Source organism: Camarhynchus parvulus, chromosome 5 (assembly GCF_901933205.1).
Source record: "Camarhynchus parvulus chromosome 5, STF_HiC, whole genome shotgun sequence".
NCBI classification, from domain to species: domain Eukaryota; kingdom Metazoa; phylum Chordata; class Aves; order Passeriformes; family Thraupidae; genus Camarhynchus; species Camarhynchus parvulus.
This window is the reverse complement of record NC_044575.1, coordinates 22,757,157-22,775,749: the sequence shown is the minus strand read 5'-3', so window position 1 is coordinate 22,775,749 and position 18,593 is coordinate 22,757,157. Positions and strand designations below refer to the sequence as shown.

General features: G+C 40.6%; 1 protein-coding gene across 18 annotated transcripts in view; it reads left to right on the top strand.

The window, feature by feature from the left end:
• Positions 1-18,593, top strand: part of MADD (MAP kinase activating death domain) — a 68,532-nt gene that overhangs the window by 11,016 nt on the left and 38,923 nt on the right. For 9 of the 18 annotated variants that reach the window (XM_030949132.1, XM_030949131.1, XM_030949125.1 and 6 more), the window contains exons 2-14: positions 2,756-2,947; positions 5,468-6,082; positions 8,688-8,991; positions 9,352-9,483; positions 10,730-10,843; positions 11,516-11,596; positions 12,759-12,815; positions 13,572-13,750; positions 14,345-14,580; positions 14,943-15,099; positions 16,052-16,158; positions 17,007-17,200; positions 17,785-18,116. In XM_030949132.1, the coding sequence (XP_030804992.1) occupies positions 2,886-2,947; positions 5,468-6,082; positions 8,688-8,991; positions 9,352-9,483; positions 10,730-10,843; positions 11,516-11,596; positions 12,759-12,815; positions 13,572-13,750; positions 14,345-14,580; positions 14,943-15,099; positions 16,052-16,158; positions 17,007-17,200; positions 17,785-18,116 (2,570 nt within the window). In that variant the 5' untranslated portion in view covers positions 2,756-2,885. The remainder of the gene's footprint in view (positions 1-2,755; positions 2,948-5,467; positions 6,083-8,687; positions 8,992-9,351; positions 9,484-10,729; positions 10,844-11,515; positions 11,597-12,758; positions 12,816-13,571; positions 13,751-14,344; positions 14,581-14,942; positions 15,100-16,051; positions 16,159-17,006; positions 17,201-17,784; positions 18,117-18,593) is intronic. The other 9 variants (XM_030949135.1, XM_030949136.1, XM_030949133.1 and 6 more) reach the window with 5 other exon arrangements.

Sequence of the window (18,593 nt, the reverse complement as noted above, 5' to 3'; positions counted from 1 at the left end):
TTCTCTTAATTGCTTTCTCCTACCTTTTCCTTGTGCCTGCACAAGCATTTGTGGGGTCACTTGGTGAACGAAGTAAAAAAAAGTAACCTTGTAAAAACAAAAGCTGGGAGGGAGAAGAAGGGCAGGTGTTGAGTTTGGTCTGTATCAGTTCCACAGTCTGTTTTGCTCTGTAGCTGCACAAACTCTTCTGCCAGCACAGGGAACGGAATGATACTGGCCTGAAAGGAAGCTTTTGCCAGATAGGGAGGGGGAGGCAGGACTGGGATGCCTGTTTGTGTTGCCTTATACAGATCATCATCTGTGGTGTCGGAATCCAAGCAGGAGTAGGAAGATGAGTTCCAACAAATGCTGGTGCAATACTCTTCTAAGTGCTGTCATCAGCCGTTGCTAGATCTCTGAAAAAGCCAGAGATTGAATAGAGGAAGGTAAAAAACCTGCACTTGGTTCTAATTCTTCTACCTCCTGCTCCAATCCAACAATAAATTGTCTTCCCAAAAAAGCCTTTGTCCTCTTATGTCTGACTGTAACTGTTGTGTTGTTAAGTATAGCAAATCAGTAAAGGTGGCTCTGGAAGCCCTGGCACATCTGCATCAGTCTGGTCTCCCTGGTACTTGTGTTTAAATAGAAAGCAGAAATCAGAAAGTGCTCAGATCTTATTTTAAAAAATGGACAGAAACTTCAGTGTTTGATGTCAGTGGGTTGTAGCTTCAACCATTCCAGGGTTATTGTAAGCCCTGCATATATTCCATCTACTTGTCTGCTCAGATATTATTGAAATGTCTTGATTTCTAAGACCTTCATAATGCATACCTTGCTAACTTCTTTGCAGAGCTGTGGGACATATGTGTAGAGAATTGCAGTCATAAGACAAATGCAGTGTATTTTCTCCACCTTCACTGAGGTGTTGGGTAGCCTCTGTTTTTGAGGAAAAGCATCTTTGGTTACCACTAAGTAGCAGAATTTCCTCGAATTCGTACTTCTAGGTATGCCCCTGTCTGTGACTGAGCAGTTTGTTCTGTAAAGAGTTCTGGGGAAAGCCATTTGGAAAGAAAACGGATAAAGTAGTTCTTCAAAATGGAGACAAAAAGGACCACTTGATATCCCAACTTCATCTTGTTCCTCTTAAGTTCTTCTGTGCCAAGATATTTGCAGAATATCAAGGATCAAGAGCTTTTCTAGGACAGATTCTACAATGTTTTCAATAATGTCATTAAAATGTAGAAACAGAAACTTTGCTTCCTGTGTCTGTATTTTCTCTGTTGTTCAGAGAAGATAATTTACAACAATATTGCTGCTCAGAGAAGATAATTCATACTGCTGTTACTTAGGACTCTGCAGTAACTGTAGTTGAGGATCTACTAAAAACATGCCACAGTTTGACAAAATGTGGGATTTTTTATGTGTGAAGCTTTAAGTTTCTTTCAGTTTATTACTCTTTTAATAGTACCTACTGACTAGTATGATTTTCCTTTTTTATAAATTGCATATGTGCTTTTTTGTTCTTACTGTTGTAATGTTTTTGTGTTCTTACTGCTGTTTGGAGGGCTAATGAATAAAACTTCCCTGCTGTGTATGTGATATGTTTACATCCTGCCTGAGGATATAAACATGAACTGAAATGGAAACCTTATTCTGAATATGTCCCAGAAAGCAATCAATTAAGCTTTTAATGTAAAATAACTCTTATTAAAAAATCCATTGGAATACTTAGTAAACTTCTAGAATACTCTGAGCATCTCCGATTTTTTGGGTTTCTGAGACCTTTCAGTTTCAGGAAGTTTCTGTTTTCAGGTTGGTTTCAAACATTGTAGGGAACACTGTAATGTGGAACTGTATTCCTTTTTAAAATTTTTTTTTCTCCCTGTTCTTTCCTGAATTCTGTGAACTAGGAATGGTGGGATTGGAAAGAATTATTTTCTGGATATCTATTAAGCATAATTATTGACAAGTAATAATGCTGCAGTATAATCTCAGTTTTACCAAGAAGATCTTTCTATCATAAAGTACTCAGAGAAATTTGCTGCAGGAGGCATGGGTATCAAGAGTAAGGAGTGAAGTTAAACAAGATAAATGGAACTGAATGAAGTGAAAAACCCAGTATGCTTTACAAGATGCACTTTAGTTATTGTAAACTGCAATTCTGTAGAACTGCAGTTCTGTATCTGCACAGAAAAAGTGTTAGATCACAGTCTTTGGGAATTGTGGAGATCATTCCTGCTGGCCGCCATTTGCAGGTTTGGGATGGTAGGATGCATTTTATCAAATTGGATTTCTGGTGTTACCCCTTCTTTAGTTCTGTTTATTCCACAGCTAATGTTCAGGTTGTGGTTTTTTTCCTTCAGTCTTGCCAGTTGAAGCTCCCCTCCCAAGCATTCTTGAGATCTTATGGATTTGCCTAAGCAACACACAAACCATGTAATGAGTAGCTCTTTGGCCGTGGTAGGCAGCTTTATTGGTCTGTGTTCTCCCTTAGAACAGAATGATAGCATCATTTACCTTGGAAAAGACCTCTAAGATGATTGACTCCAACCATTAATTCTTGAGATACGCTTGTACTTTCTTGTGTGTTTTTCATCTCTCTGCTTTTGTGGGCCCATGGCTGTGTTTTTATACTCATGAAGACAGAGATTGTGGATGACCATGACTGCACCGAACATTGAGGCTTTTTGGGAGTATAATTAAGGTCATTAAGTTGCTTGTATGTATTGGATGTTCCTGGTTGTGCTTTTGACACTCTTGCTTTTCTTGGTTATAGATTGGACTTGGCAGACAGTTCCAAGCAGATTCTGTTCCCCAAGGCAGCGATCACGGCTGATGGGATAGCTGACCACTGGATCAATGAACAGGAATTCCTTGAGATGACATAGGGAGGGGCATCGAGGACAATGGTGCAGAAAAAGAAAATCTGCTCTCGGCTACTTGACTATCTTGTGATCATTGGAGCCAGGTAATGTGAAACAGTCTCAGCAGAGCTTTTGCTTGGGCAGTAGAGTGGGGATAAATAGCCTTGCATCCACTGATGAAGCCTTCCTGATGCTCAGGAAGTGCTGTCTGAAATGTGTGCAGAATGCTCCCCTAAGGGGAGCACCTACTTGAGCCAGGGCACTTCTTTAAAGATACTAGTGTAGTCAGAGTTTTTTAACTTGTGGTCTTTAGACTTTTCAAGGGTCTGCAGAGGGTGACTAATTTAACTATCACTCTCTGGTAGTCTGTGTGTCTGAACTTTGCTTCTACTGGCATCAGGACAGAGGGATTCACAAATTGAAAACACTGAAAGCTAAATACAAGTAAAGTACAAGTTTTCTACTACTTTTATTACTAGTAATGTGCTAGTAGTAGAATAGTACTACTTTTCTAGCTTTGGAAATGTAGTCTATAAACTCAGTTTTAAAAAAAATCTGAAACTTGCTTTACTTGACCGTTTCTCCCTCTGATACTTATTTATCCTCACAGAAATTACATGAATACTTTCTGGTTTTAAAGTCTTATTAATAGATAAAATTTACTTAAATATTTACTTAAAAATTTACTTAAATAGATAATATTTACTTAAAGCACATATGAAATGCAGGGTTGATGTGTTCTATTTGTCAAACATAGAGGTACTCAAGAAATGTTATTCTTTCCTTATTCAAAGTTTATGCAGCAGCTTTCTGCAAATTCTATGTAATGGGTTTATCCCAAAGTCTATTTTGCTTTCATTTCTAAATATCAGTGGTTCATGTGCATCGGCCTGTTGCTGTACCTCTTGCTTTCTTTTCAGAATACTTTGAATGCAATATTTAAATAGGCTGAGTGGAGGAAATTACGTAATCCTGACTAATAGTTATTTTATTATTGCATTTTACGGACTGAATACTATCATAGTTAAATATTTCTTACTGTCTGTAGAAAAACAACCAAATTTTCTATGTGTGTGTCACCAGCTAGGAAGAGGAGGGAGAAATGTTAGCTGCCTCCGTGAAGCTTATAGTGTCTGATGTTCTCACTTAGAAATTTGCTACTATCACTTCTGGACTCCTACAGTTCTCTTGCTTTTTGCCAGCCTGTGCTGGTTAGGCTGCTACTGCTGTCTTGTTTGGCACTTTGGCAAATGCCTGTGATGAAAGATGGAGCTGACTGAAACAGCCTCTCCTACAAAGCCCTTAGGAGCTCCATGTGGCCTTTATTGTTACATCTTGTTATCCACTGTGCACAAACAGCAATACTTCTTGGAACTGTTGGGTTCAAACTTTCTCAATGTCTGAGAAAACTCTGTCCTTGTAGCTAATATTACAGCAAAGGCACGAAGTAGTGATACATGCACTCGTACTTTGTTGATGTCATTTTTTGGACCATTTGCTGCCAAATAGACTTTCTAAATAGTAGCAGCATTATTTGACATTTCTTTTTCAGGAGATGATGCATTAGTTGTGTCCATTAACATATAAAAGCATTTTAGTGTTTCTCTTTTTTTCATGCAGTATTTCGGTATCTAACTTTACAGGCAGTATAAGTCTTGTTACCAATTTTATTATGAAAGCATATTTATTTGTTTTAAATAAAATATTAGTTTGGAAGAATTACTCAGCAGAGCTATTTACACCAGTGATTTTCTTTTATAAATTGTGAGCATTCTATTACTACTTGCTTGAATTTTTTCACATCTCTTATATGAGAAAAGCAAGTGTCATTTGTATTTTGAAATAGGCAAAAGCCTAATATCTTGAAAGAATCTAGTGGAAAATCAGGAAACAACAGTTTTGCCTTTCTGTCTTCATGTTTCTGTGGTGATTTGTAGTCCAAAGATTAGTGAGTCTCAGTGGTAAATAGCTGTGCATATTACCATGCAGTTTTTATATAAATTACACTTTAAATCCCAATCTGAAAATCAAACACATATGTTTGTGTGGCTGCTAGAACTTTTTCATGAAAGTGGTTTTAGGATGAGGTCCTTATCCCTCCATTGTTCATCTGAGTTCTTTCCTTGTAAATTCTTGCTTTCCCAGTTAGGAATTGATACTGGATTTCTCATTTAATTTTTCATCTTGTTCATAAATGGCTGAAATCTAGGAGCTTTTCTCTGACTATGTATTTGGGAAGGGACAATGTGTTTCCTACTGAAATGTTGCCCAGAGGCCTGTGCAGTTAAACTAATTTTGAAAATCAAAGTCAGAGCAACATGACAATACAGTGTTCTCCTGGGAACAACATATTCCTGGAAGGCCTTTTTCTGATCAGATTTGAACAGGCTCCTTGCTAATGACTGTGCAGACTTAAACTTCTTTACTGAACCTTTCTGCCATGTGCTAGTGAGTGAGGTTTGCGGCTAGTGACTGAGAAGCTGCGCTTTCCATGGACAGTAGGGAAGAGAGGGAACAAAGATGAAGCTGAGTCCACAGGCTCCTGGCACATTAGTAGGAAGTTCCCAAAAATATTTATTATTGGTCAGCTATGTATGTGGATTTTTTGTTTGCTTCTTTTGTAGGCATCCAAGCAGCGACAGCGTTGCTCAGACTCCTGAGCTGCTGCGGCGTTACCCTCTGGAAGACCACGCAGACTTTCCCCTCCCGCCTGACGTCGTGTTCTTCTGCCAGCCTGAAGGATGCCTGAGCGTGCGGCAGAAGCGCATGAGCTTCCGCGATGACACTTCCTTCGTGTTCACCCTCACGGACAAGGACACGGGAGTCACCCGCTATGGAATCTGCGTCAACTTTTACCGCTCCTTCCAGAAGCGAGTACCCAAGGAGAAGGGAGAGGGCACGGGGGCACATCGAGCTCGAGAGGGACAGAAGATCCCTAAATCTGGGGATGCATCAGCACCCCAGGAGGAAGCGGGCACTGAGAGTTCAGAGAGCGGATCTTCGCTGCAGGCCCCCAGTGTGGAGTCTACCCCTGACGTGAATCGATCCCCGCGCAGCAAGCGCCTGGCCAAAGGCAGCCATCGCTCTCGGAACAGCACTCTGACTTCTCTGTGCATCCTTAGCCATTATCCCTTCTTTTCCACCTTCCGTGAGTGTCTGTACACCCTCAAGAGACTTGTGGACTGCTGTAGTGAGAGACTGTTGGGCAAGAAGTTGGGCATTCCGCGTGGGGTACAGAGGTATGTTGAGAGGGAAGCACTTTTTCATCCTACTGTTTGTGTTCAGTGCTGCAGTTTATTTACACAGTAAATTGTGGCTGCAGATGTGGTTGCAGAAGCAGCCAAACACCAAGGGTTGGCCTTTTTCACTGTTTTAACCGAGGTTCACAGTAGGAAAAGGAAATTTTTATAACAATTTCCTTAAAACTTCTCTCTCTGATTCTGTAATTTGGTATGATTTTAATTTTTGATGCACCTAAGGAGGCAGTACCCTTCTGAGGACTGAAGCTGAGTGCTTATGCTGCTACTGTTGCTTTGGCATTTAAGCTCTGTGGCAGTATATGTCAGGACTGATTCTCTGGGAAATAAGAAGCAGCCAAGAAATAACAGAGAGAATTTCTTCTTGGGGTAGGAGGGAAATTATGAAAATGTGCTTAACAAGCTTGTGAAACAGTCTGAACTTCAGCGTGGGAGAGAAAAGACTAGAGAAGCAGGATCAGCTGAAATAGGTCAAAGTACAATATTTGAAGGAGAGTGGGAGGAGAGGTAGAAAACAAAGTAGTTGTCTAGGAAACATGGGAATGGTTGTTGGTAACAACAAATTGGCAGGAACTTGGTGTATATTTAATGTAATGTAGGAATCGTAACGTATCTGCTGTTGTAGTGTTGAGTATGTAACAGAAGCTGTTGCATTGAAGGGTATGGAAGGGACAATGTCTTTATGTATTTCAGCCAAGGATGTGTATCTGTGCTACTGTGCCTGACTCTTTCATTCTGGGATGGTGTTTTCCTTTCCAATGTGCTAACTGAATAGAAAAAGTATGAAATTAATCTCTGGAGAAGCAGGGGATTATCTCAACAGTTTGAGGGACAGGACTGTGAGATAGTACATAATGTGAGTTAAGTAGCTTGGTACACTCCAAATTAAACTTGTCAAAAGCAAAAAATGACATGATTATAATTATTATAATTTTTGTCTTTATAAGCTCTTTACATTTTGCATGAAATGGAAATGTGTCCCATTTATAGAGCAGTGGCCTACTTCTTGGGCTACTGCCCTGGAATAGTTCTAGGAGACTGTTCTGGGCTAGTATGACTGCATTAGCAGATTTATCACTTGAACCCATGGATGGAAAATAAATTATTTCGTCAGAGCAAAACTTCTCCCCCCAATGGAAGTATGTGCTAAGGAATGTTCTTCTGTCACTTGGTTTAGCCTGATAATTATTGAGGAAAAAGCACCCCACTGAATTTCATGATTTTCCTCAATTTGGTGTTTGAATGACATGTGGTATTTGAAAAATTTGCTCTTATTGGGCATAATTCTTAAAGAGAATAATTAAGTGATAGATGAGGATAGCAAGAGATAGAATATTGAGCATACATCCCTGGGAAAAGTAAAGCAGCAGGTTTGAATTACCATGTGGTTTTCTAGTGGTGACCTGGAAAAGTAGAATAGTTTTGGAGTGGTGGCAGAATAAAGGTGAAACTGAACCCATACAGCTGGCAAAAGTGGAGCACATCTCTTAGCAGCCTAATGTCTTATGCATGACAAGTAGCTGAAGGAAGAGTGGAGGATGAAAAGCATCACAGTTCCTGAGAGGTGTATCATGTACTTAGTGTAATCTCAAATTGCCCTTATTTTGACCCATCCAAATTTCTCTAATTATTCTGTCTTTGTGAAGCCTCCAGTGTTATAATCTTTTTTTCCTTTTCATTATTTTTTTTAAAGTTGTGAACTGTAAGATAGAACCTCCAGTTTGAACCCATAGCTTTCTAGGGGATCAGTTCCAGTAACTCAAGATATTTATCAGGCTGCAGTTATTTGGAGAATGAATACAGAAAGTTTGCAGCCTTCACTGTGCTACAGGGTAAAGGGCTGAAGTGGACAAGACTCTGTGCTTCCCTTGTCAGACCCAGGTTTGAATTGTGAAGCTCTGAAGGCCATGAGCAAATGTTGTACATGCTTTTTGGCCAGCCTGTCTGTGAGCTGATTGCCAGCTTAGGGTGTGGAGAACTTGCTGCTTGTTTTGCTAAGGTACCTAAATGTTTTCTACGCAGCTTTCAGAGATTTAGCTGAAATAGATCCATTTTTCCCATGGGTTATTCAGCTCTTAAGAATGATACATTGCAATTTAGGACAGAGTGATGAAGGGTATTTTATCATGCTAAAACATCTGGGAGATCTTGGATGTGGCATATTTTTATTATCTCACATTTAATTCCTATTCTTGCAAAGGTTTGTAGGCTGCTAGAAGGAGAGTCCTGCAGTCAGTGTGCTACAGTTCTGGTTGAGATAGGAGAGTATCCTGTGTGCCCACTGAATTTCAAGCGTGAGGGTGATCAGAGTTCTTCAGAGATCTGGACCTGACTGAATCCTTTAAACGTGTGAATGAAGTCTGAAGTGACATCCTTGTGTTGATTCCTGCCACAGAAAGATTTATTCTTCCTCACATTGTGGGTTGTGTCAGTATGAATGCCTATCTTCCATTCCTTTGTGTGATCAAAGGTTTGTTAGTTACCTCTTTTAATCCTTGGTGGATCTCCCCTTTCTCTGGAAGAATCTTGCAGAATGGCTGTCAAGTGAAGTTCTTGGAGTGTTAACCTTGGCGTTCTCCCTGTCCAGGGACACAATGTGGCGGATTTTCACAGGCTCCCTGCTGGTGGAAGAGAAGTCCAGCGCCTTGCTTCACGACCTGCGGGAAATTGAGGCGTGGATATACCGGCTGCTGCGCTCCCCCATGCCTGTTGCTGGGCAGAAGCGGGTGGACGTGGAAGTCTTGCCACACGAGCTGCAGCCAGCTTTGACCTTTGCTCTTCCTGATCCATCCCGCTTCACTTTGGTGGATTTTCCATTACATCTGCCTTTGGAATTATTGGGAGTGGATGCCTGCCTGCAGGTGCTGACCTGCATCCTTCTGGAGCACAAGGTAAGAAGGGAAGATCATTGATCTTTGATAATTATGTAGGAAGTTCTGCCCTCTTCGAAACCAGGCTAGGCTGGATGTGTAGAACAGCTGTCTCTCTGCACTGCCTGGAATTAATTTTGTCTGTGGAGGATGAGGGGAATAAATAGCTCCTTCTGAGGTTCCTGTTTTGAAAAGTTCTGTTCCTATTCAAAAAAACACCCAAAGCTTGTTTTCAGACAGATTAGTGGAGGGTTACCCAGTTCACAACCATTGAATTTCAGTCTGCGGAGATCACAAAATCTGTGGTCTTTGTATACACCTGAAGGCAGTATTAGAAGGGAATGGTTGCTGCAGTGCTAATGGGAGTTTCTTTGGTTGCAGGTTGTATTGCAGTCCCGAGATTATAATGCACTTTCCATGTCAGTGATGGCCTTTGTGGCCATGATCTACCCACTGGAGTACATGTTCCCAGTGATCCCTCTGCTTCCCACCTGCATGGCCTCTGCAGAACAGGTACATATTTTTCCTTTATTGATCTTTCACAAAATATGTTTCTGTGATGTCTAAAATTCATATACTTGTAGTCCTTTTTTCATTCACCATCTTTTCAGAGATTGTATCAAAGTCTACCTTGCAAAGAACATTGCTTGAGTGTGACTATTTAAATCATAGGTAACACCATTTATGTAGGATATCTTCAGAGCACACTCAGTGAATAGAATGATTCAAAGCAGTAATTCACAAACAGTGAACTGAACGACCATAGATCAACAATATTATTATGATATTTACCCCCTTCCCCCTCTAAACTGAGTATTAAAATTTGTTGAGGAGGGTCCAGAGTAATATTTAAGGATGCTTTTGAGGGCTCTTTAATTCAGAGTTCAGAAACTATTGCCTGCAGTCTCCGAAATGTGAAGTGGTGTTTAGCTTCAGCTGGGAGCCTGGGTTTTTCCAATAGTCAGTTCTTTGCAGGAGCTCATTATTCTGCTTGGAAAGATAGAATTTAAGCCATCTTACTACTTCAGTGCTATCCTGCAATTGATGCTGTAGATCTATTCTTCTGCCACTCTTTGGAGGGGACCAACAATTCTAGATTAAAAGAATAAATTAGCCTCCCAAGCCACTGGTCTCAAGCTGCTATGTGCCTAGTTGATTTAAACCTCTTTCCTCTCTTTATTGCCTTGTCAGAAGCAACCTGAATTTGCCCATAAGTTTTCCACATACATCTGAAAAAAATGTGTCTATCTTGTACTTCTTAGAGATGTTATTATTTTGAAACCAAACTACCACTATGAGCATAAGGGTAAAGTCCTTGTATGTGCCTATTTACAATGGCACAGATTCAGTTTGAGCTGAGGATGTATTCTTCCATGACTTCCTGCTTTTCAACTTAGGCTCTTACTCTGAACATTTTTTTTTGGACCATGATAGACGCAGCAAGCTGTTTGCAAAGAGCTGTGTAGCCATATAAATTATGTCCTGGGTGGCAGTGGGACATGAAACATAGGAGATGGAAATGTGTTTTTTCCTATATGAAAATTGAGGCTTTATGAGTTGGAGCTTTTGTTCTTTTTTTTCTTTTTCTTTCTTTTTTTTTTAATGCTTCCATTGTATGGTATTAATTACTTATTTCTCAATGCATTTGGTGTTGTCTACTCTGCTATAAACATACTGTAGTCAATAAATAAATATTTGGGAAGAACATGGTGATATCACATGCATATCTTGTCCTTAGTAAAGTCTGTTTTTCTCTCAGTTGCTTCTAGCCCCTACACCTTATATCATCGGTGTTCCAGCAAGTTTCTTCCTTTACAAGCTGGATTTTAAAATGCCTGATGATGTATGGCTTATTGACCTGGACACCAATAGGGTAAGTGGCACCCATAAGAAGTTATGGCTTTGTTTCCAGGAGCTGTGTACTGTCACAGTGTACCCACTGAGAATTCAGTAATGCCTGGCGTCAGTCTGCCTTTGCCACTCCCATCTTAAACTTTAGGATTCCATTCCTTGTTGTGTCTCAAGGTCCCCATGTCTTTTGCATTAGGCATCCTTTTTCAGTTAATTGACCTGGCTATATCATTAGTAGGTGAATCCTCAAGCAAATGATAGAACTTTCTTCTTGACTAATTGTCATACTGGCTTATAGCCCTACTTAAGAAACTCAGTCTGTTAAGAACCTTCCCACAGGTTGTCATGGTTCAAGTGGGGCTATGTATCTCACTTTCTACAAGGGTATGAGCAAGGCTAATTCAAGGAAAATGTGAATAACATCATCGACTTGATGGAAAGTGTGGGTTGATTCAAATTTCTTGGTTTCCTGGTAAATTATAAAGTAACTCCGTTGTTTATTATATTGTAAACAAGAACAAGCTTAAAGAAGTGAAGAGCAGGTGTCTGTCTGAGACTGTGAAGTTTTTTATTTCTTATTTTACTTTTGTGTCTTTTATTCCTCGGTGTCTGGAGTGCTGGAGATTCTGGGGATTCTGTTTTGGAAATGACTACAGCTGGGGAATTTTTAGTCTGTTCTTGTGCTTAATTCCAGGTAATTGTTCCCACAAATGCAGAATCTTTGCCAGCCCTGCCAGAACCAGAAGCTTCAGAGCTGAAAAAGCATCTGAAACAGGTAATATGCACTTTGGGGAAAGGACTCAGATGCAGCAGAATGTAGCATATGTAGTGTTGCCCAGTCTTCTGCTAGAGTGGATAAGAATGCGAGTCAGTGAATGTAAAGCTGAAATGTCCCTGTACACAACAGGTGGTTTCTTATTTGTTGTTTGAGGCCAACTTGTTTCCAGTCGATGCAGAAAGTTCCAAATTCCTCCTTTATGTTTGCCATGTGGGTTTTAAACTCTGACTTGATCCATCAAGCTATGATCATCTTTGTTTCCCCTCCATTCACAGATCTGTGTGTGAAGTGTCAGTCTCTCCTCTCAGGTCCTGCTAAGCCATTAATCAGCTTGGGTCATCCTGGCTGATCGTGTCAAGCAGGTTTTATCTCTTTATTTCTGTTTTCCTTATGCACGCTGCATGCAGTATCTAAAGGTAAAGTGTGTTATTAATGTGATGAGGTTTGCTCTTTCTCTTTCCTCATAGACCAGGAGAGCAAAGTGTGTAACCTCTCTGATATCCCAGTACCTGCTGTCAGCACAGATGGAAGTGATGTATTGCCTGGAGTTTTGTTAGATCAGCCTTCCCCCCACTGCTGCCTCACCCCCTTGCAATTTCAGGCACTATTTAGCAAAACTTTCTCCCTAGTGCAAAGGTAAACTCAAGTATCAGAAGAACAAATTGCAGTTTTTTTGAAGACATATTTAAAATTCTCTCAGTGTTCACCCAAATTCAGCTTACATTCCCTGTGTATTCCTATGGACATTGTTATTAAGGTTTTGTCATTGGCAAAGGAGTGCTGCTGATACAAAGCAGACAAATTGTGGCCCACATTACTAAGGTTAACACTTCTGTGTGCATTTGGTTCTTAGAGTCAATAACTGAATTCCAGGATATCTGCTTTGAAACTGCTGTAGAAAGTTCTTAGCTGCATCATTAAGGACAACAGGCTTGCCTGTTTCCAAAGTGGCCAGATATGAATGTTTGGGGGTGGGGCAGTTATACCTCTTTCCCAAGGTGTGTCTATTTTGTGGTCCGTTTCATTTTCCTCTCATTTGTGATATTTGGTAGTAATAGATATTTTTTTTCCTTCCATCTGTTTCTCTGTGCTCATGTGTTCGTCTTGGCTCTGATGGGCTGCTGTGGTGTTATCATATGATCTTCCATCTTGCCTCCAGTGTCTGGTTAGCATGACTGCAATCACTCAGAAACAGCTGCTCACTCCTGACAACAAGGTTCTTTATTTTATTCTTTTCCCCTCAATTTTCCATTTTACCCTTTTCCTTTGGAGGTTTTTTTTTTGTTGTTTTGTTTGTTTCTTTGCTTTGGTTTTATATATTTATTTATTTATTAAGTGAAAGGATGAAGCCTCAGTGGCAAATGGGAAAAATGAGGAAGATTTAGGATAGGTCTGGGTGTCCAGGATGGATTCTCCACTTGTGCTGCTCCTTGATGATTTTATGAGGGTTGAAGTGGTATCTTTATGGGAAGATGAAGGCTTCAGTCCAATGGAAAGTGGAGGTTTTTAGGGATAAAGCAGGTGTTTGTGTAGAGATGTCTCCACATTTTCCTGGAATATCAAATTACTGGTTGAATAGCCACCTTTAAGGGCAAGTTTCAAGGCCTCTAATTCCCAAGATGTATTCAAATTACACATGGAAATAACTTTACAAGCAGTAGAGTTATGCAGTGCCATACTACTAGTGGTCCAGTTAGGACTATCTATTTTCATGTCATGAATGATCTAGCAAAGTGGAATTCTGTTCTACTCCTTGACTGGCTCCAGGACAATTTCAGCATTGAGGAGATCATTTTGACAATCAGCGTAAAGGAGGGGCTGGAGATACTTGTTGACTCAGTGTGGAGGTGGTTTAAGAGGAATTAATGGAGCATGCATAATTGTTGCAATTGCCTAGAGGGCAGGGTAGCTCTGATCATTTGTTCCTTAAATAACTGTTCTTGCTGAATGTGTGCATAATGTCCTTCAATAGGCCCTGGCCAGCATGAGCCTGAATACTCAGCCAATTCTTAATCTAGAGAAGTTTCATGAGGGGCAGGAGGTGCCCCTGCTGCTGGGAAGACCACAGAATGATTTGCAGTCTACTCCGTCCACAGAATTCAACCCTTTGATCTATGGAAATGATGTGGACTCTGTTGATGTGGCTACCAGGTGAGGCTTAACAGGAAGGTGGCATTGAGTCTTCATAAAAGTTTGCACTTGAGGGCAGCACAAACATTTCCGTGGGTGAAACAGCATCTGTCAGGTACTACTGTATTCTCCTTGACATCCTGTGGGGAAAAAGAGCAGTAATTACAGTGTTTATCTCATATCTATTACCTGCATGAAGATAACTGTGTATCTTGAGGGGGTGTTTTGCTTCTTGCATTTTCCTATAGATCATCCACTTTACCTGGATTTGTCAGTCTGATATTGTATCCTCAGCTTAAATCACAAACCTTAACTACAGAAAAAAAACCTGGGGACTTAGTTGTTACCTCAGCTAGTAGAAACAAGAATTATATCCTTCACTGAGTGAGTATTTGTGTTAAGATGGAGAATTAGAATAAAGTGATTTCTTGGGTTTTGAATTGTTTGGATTTTTCTTTTATTTTTTGCAAGACAGATGTTTCCTAGGAACAGTTAGGTTATCATTCTTCAAAGGTTTGAAACATTGTCTATAGCATACCTTTTAAGGGCTCTCGTTATTCTTTTTTGTTATGCTCTGTGTTGCTATCTAATGTATTGTTCTCTGTTTCTTTTTAGGGTTGCTATGGTGAGATTCTTCAACTCACCAAATGTTTTGCAAGGTTTCCAAATGCATACTCGCACTCTTCGCCTCTTCCCACGACCAGTGGTAGCCTTCCAGGCAAATTCTTTCCTTGCCTCTAGGCCGAAGCAAACACCTTTTGCAGATAAGCTTTCCAGAACACAGGCAGTAGAATACTTTGGAGAATGGTCACTCAATCCTACTAATTATGCTTTCCAAAGAATTCATAACAGTAAGTGTTGGTCTTGCCTTTCCTGCACTTGGATGTAATGCAGGAGCTTAAAAACCAGACATTCTAGGGAAGGATTTAATTTTATACCATATTAGTCCTGCTGGAGTAGGGGGGGAATCTAGTTCAAGGAATATTTTTCTCTTTTTATGTATGGCCTCATGTGTTTCTCCCAAGTTAGCCCTGCTATTGGTGAGTTGCTCCTCCAATTAATTTTAACTCTTGTTTGATTATGGAGAAGTCTTGTAGGCTTCTTAAAGACTGCCCCTTTGTGCAAGACTTAGTGGAGGGTAATGTCACTGTAAATGAAGCCTTTGACACCAGCAAATGAGTTTGATTAATGCTGTCCTTGGTTTTTTGTACAGACATGTTTGACCCAGCCCTAATTGGTGACAAACCCAAGTGGTATGCTCACCAGCTGCAGCCCATCCACTATCGAGTCTATGACAGCAATTCACAGCTGGCTGAAGCCCTGAATGTCCCAGCAGAGAAGGAAACAGATTCTGATGCCACTGATGACAGGTTAGTGGGGAACATGCCTGTAGTCATGTGAGAGTTATTTCAGATTGCTGGACCTGTCTTACTTCTCATTTGCAGCCTTTTCCTGTAGTCTGCCAGGCTGTTGTTTCATTTCTTGTCTGGGCAGAGTACTGACACTGAAGTAAATTTTCTCATTGCTCTTTTATCACAGCAAACTTCTTAACGCTTTGCTAGTGTTTTCATTTAATGTGATTCTCCATACTTATTTTCCTGTTTTCTTTTGCTACCTGTATGCCACTTGACATTTGTCATTTCCTCACACCCTAATTGTCTTTTCTTCCATGCTGTTCTTTCTCTGGTTATTTTTGTTGCAGTATTGCAAATACTCACACCCATCCTACCACTCTTTTAAATCTCTGTTCCCTATCCATAGTTATGCAAAGCTTGTTAGTACTACCCACTGCCTGTGACTGCCTTGTGTGTTTAGTAAAATGAAAGTTTATGTAGTAGTTTTTGGCCATATTTCATGGAATTTTGTGTCTAATTTTATTCCCTTTCATTCCTTCCTGGTTTGTGAGATCTTTCAGCCTTGGACTTGCACGTATTTTGCATTCTACACAGCACCAGTGGTCCTAACAGAATGGAATTTATCACTAGTGTAAAAAGGAAATGCTTTTACTTCTGATTCCCAGTTCCCTTGAATTTGTCCTACATAAACACACATGTTTTGTGAATTAATATACCATTCTCTAGTCACTTATGTTTAGCCTCATAACTTTGCTAAGAGATTTTAAATGTCTTCCCATAACTCTTCACATACCTAAAAGTTACGGTTTTTGCTCTTACGTTTCATGAAGTTGGCCTGTGAAATTTGTTGCTAGCTACTATAATATGAGATTTTTGGGAGGTCCATGAAAACAATGCTGATTCACATATTTAAAGCATCAGAGCCTGCTGTTGCTTTGATGCTGCCACTCATCTCTCTATCTCGCGGCAGTGGCAGTGACAGCGTCGACTACGATGATTCAAGTTCCTCCTACTCCTCCCTTGGTGACTTTGTCAGTGAGATGATGAAATGTGACATTAATGGTGATACCCCAAGTGAGTAACTTTTGCTTTTACTTTCACAAGGTCGACATAGGTTCCCTTTCCTAATTAATCTGAAGCACTTTGGGAAAATGGCCTCCCCTAAATCCCTGAATCAGAACGAAGTATTGTCCCATTGTGGTCTTGCTCTGAGGTAAAAGTGTGTGGGTAGACTGAGAAAGGACATTTCTCCTGCTTACAACCAGCTTCCCCAAACAGCACTGTGAAGAGGAGGAACAGAAATAGGTGCTGCTGAACAAAACTGCTTCACTAGATCTGGAAACAACCTGCTGCTGCCAGTAAATACTGTGCAATATGGACAGCAGAGTCTCTGAGACAGTGAGCTCTCTCCTGTCCCTGCATATTGGTTCTCAGTGCTAGCTTTAAAGTATTACTCTATCCTAGTGGGGACAGAAAAATGCATTATCTGTGGCTTATATGGAAGCTGCATAAACGCTCACTTTGTTCAATAAACTAAATCTAGATGTCACAAAACATTTCCTGTGTCCCAAGGACAAGAGGTAATAATCATGAGCTGCAACAAAGAAACTCTACTTGGATGTAAAGAAAAGAATTTAATGGTTATTGTAGTTGAATACGTTCCCAGGATCACTGTAGAATGTCAAGCCTTGAAAACTTTCAAAACTCAGTGGGACAAAGCCCTGAGCAACCTGTTTTAATTTTGAAAGTACTCCTGCTTTGAGGAGAGAATTGGAATGGATGACCTCCAAAAGCCCTTTACAACCTAAAATTTTATGCAAGTTGATTCTGTTGAGCAGTCCTCATCTTCTAGGAACATTTAGTTAGATGGGCAAAAGGCTGAGGAAAGCAGTGTTGTATAATGAATGATGATGTGTTTGCAGATGTTGACCCCCTGACTCATGCAGCCCTTGGTGATGCGAGTGAAGTGGAATTTGATGATTTTCAAGAATATTCAGGGGATCCTGATGAACAGACTGTGGACAGTGAGACCTCCCAAGAGAATAACCAGCCTCGTTCAAGTTCCAGTACTACAGCCAGTAGCAGCCCCAGCACTGTCATCCATGGAGTGAATCATGTGTGTACTGAGATGAGTTCAGCCTCAAGATCAGCCTATTAGGATGTAAAGAATGGGAGAATGCACGTGGTTCTTTCTGAGAAGGGCAAAAGCTAATAGGACTGTGACACCATGCACAAATTTAATTGCATGCTCACCCTGGACTTTCTGAGCAAGGTGGAGTTTGCTGGTATCCTCTTATGCTGGGATAGGCCATTCCTGTACAAAAAGTTCCAGTGCATTGAAAAATGCATTAGCAGAGAGAAATGGTCCAGGTTGGGACTGCAGGAATTGCTTTTACAGAGTCTGGAAAGACCTGGTATCTTTAAGGGAACAGGGAGTGGGGTGGGGAAACTCAAGAATTTGTGGTCTTTTAAGAAGAATGGGAACATGGTAATGGAAAGCCATTATCCTGAGCTAACACTTACTAGTCAGAGCTGTTTTAAAGGGAAGTAAGTCCCTAAACAATGCACAAATACTGCAGTGTGTATGAAATCCTAGTTTAGAGACACAGATAGTGAGGATGTGGTGGGGCCCCTGTAGCAAGCAGCAAGGACTGTGCAGATTTCCCAGTTTGAAATAATTGTTCTTGTCCTGCCCTTCAGTTGTATGTAACGCAAATTAGCGAACAGATCAATGATTTGACTGGTCCACAGGAGGCAGCAGACTCAGCAGAAATAGAAGAGAAGTTGGCTGCTGGATTTTCAAACCATCTCTCTTCCTTGCCACTGCAACCAAGCTTTCCCAAGATAAGCTTGGATCGTCGTGAGAGTGACATCGCAGCTGGCAGCATGAGCTCCTCAGAAGGGATGGTGAGGAAGCGAGAGTATGACAATCCATACTTTGAACCACAGTATGGTTTTCCTACAGAGGATGAAGATGATGAGCAGGAAGAGAGCTACACCCCAAGATTTAACCAGAATCTCAATGGAAGCAGGCGAGTCCCCCTTGTCTCCTGCCCTTCTGTACAGCACTTCTGGGGTTTCTGTCTGCTTCATGTAGTTTAACATTCATGCACTCAAATGTCTTTGGCTATTGGGATTTATTGTTGATCACTTTCATTTAATATAGAAGTGCTGTCAACCCTTCTGGTTTGAATAAAAGCATTTGCTTAGTCCCTCAGTTCCTTACTTTTATGTAAGCAGTAGAAGCTGTGAGAATTAACAGTTCTTTCTAGAACATTCTAGTATATCATGTACTGATTTCTGGAAACTGTTTCAGTAAATCTTTGTCTTTTGGGGGAAAGATACTGCAGTGATTGGTGGCAATAGGTTTTCTTGTTACTCCTTTCAAACCAGAACCCTTTCACCTGCAAGTCTGCCAGTGCCCTTTTGTAGACAAGTTTTCAGCATGCCCTGAAAGGCTATAAAAGCCTGAATGTAAAGATGTATCACTTCTCTCTTTTTTTTCCTTT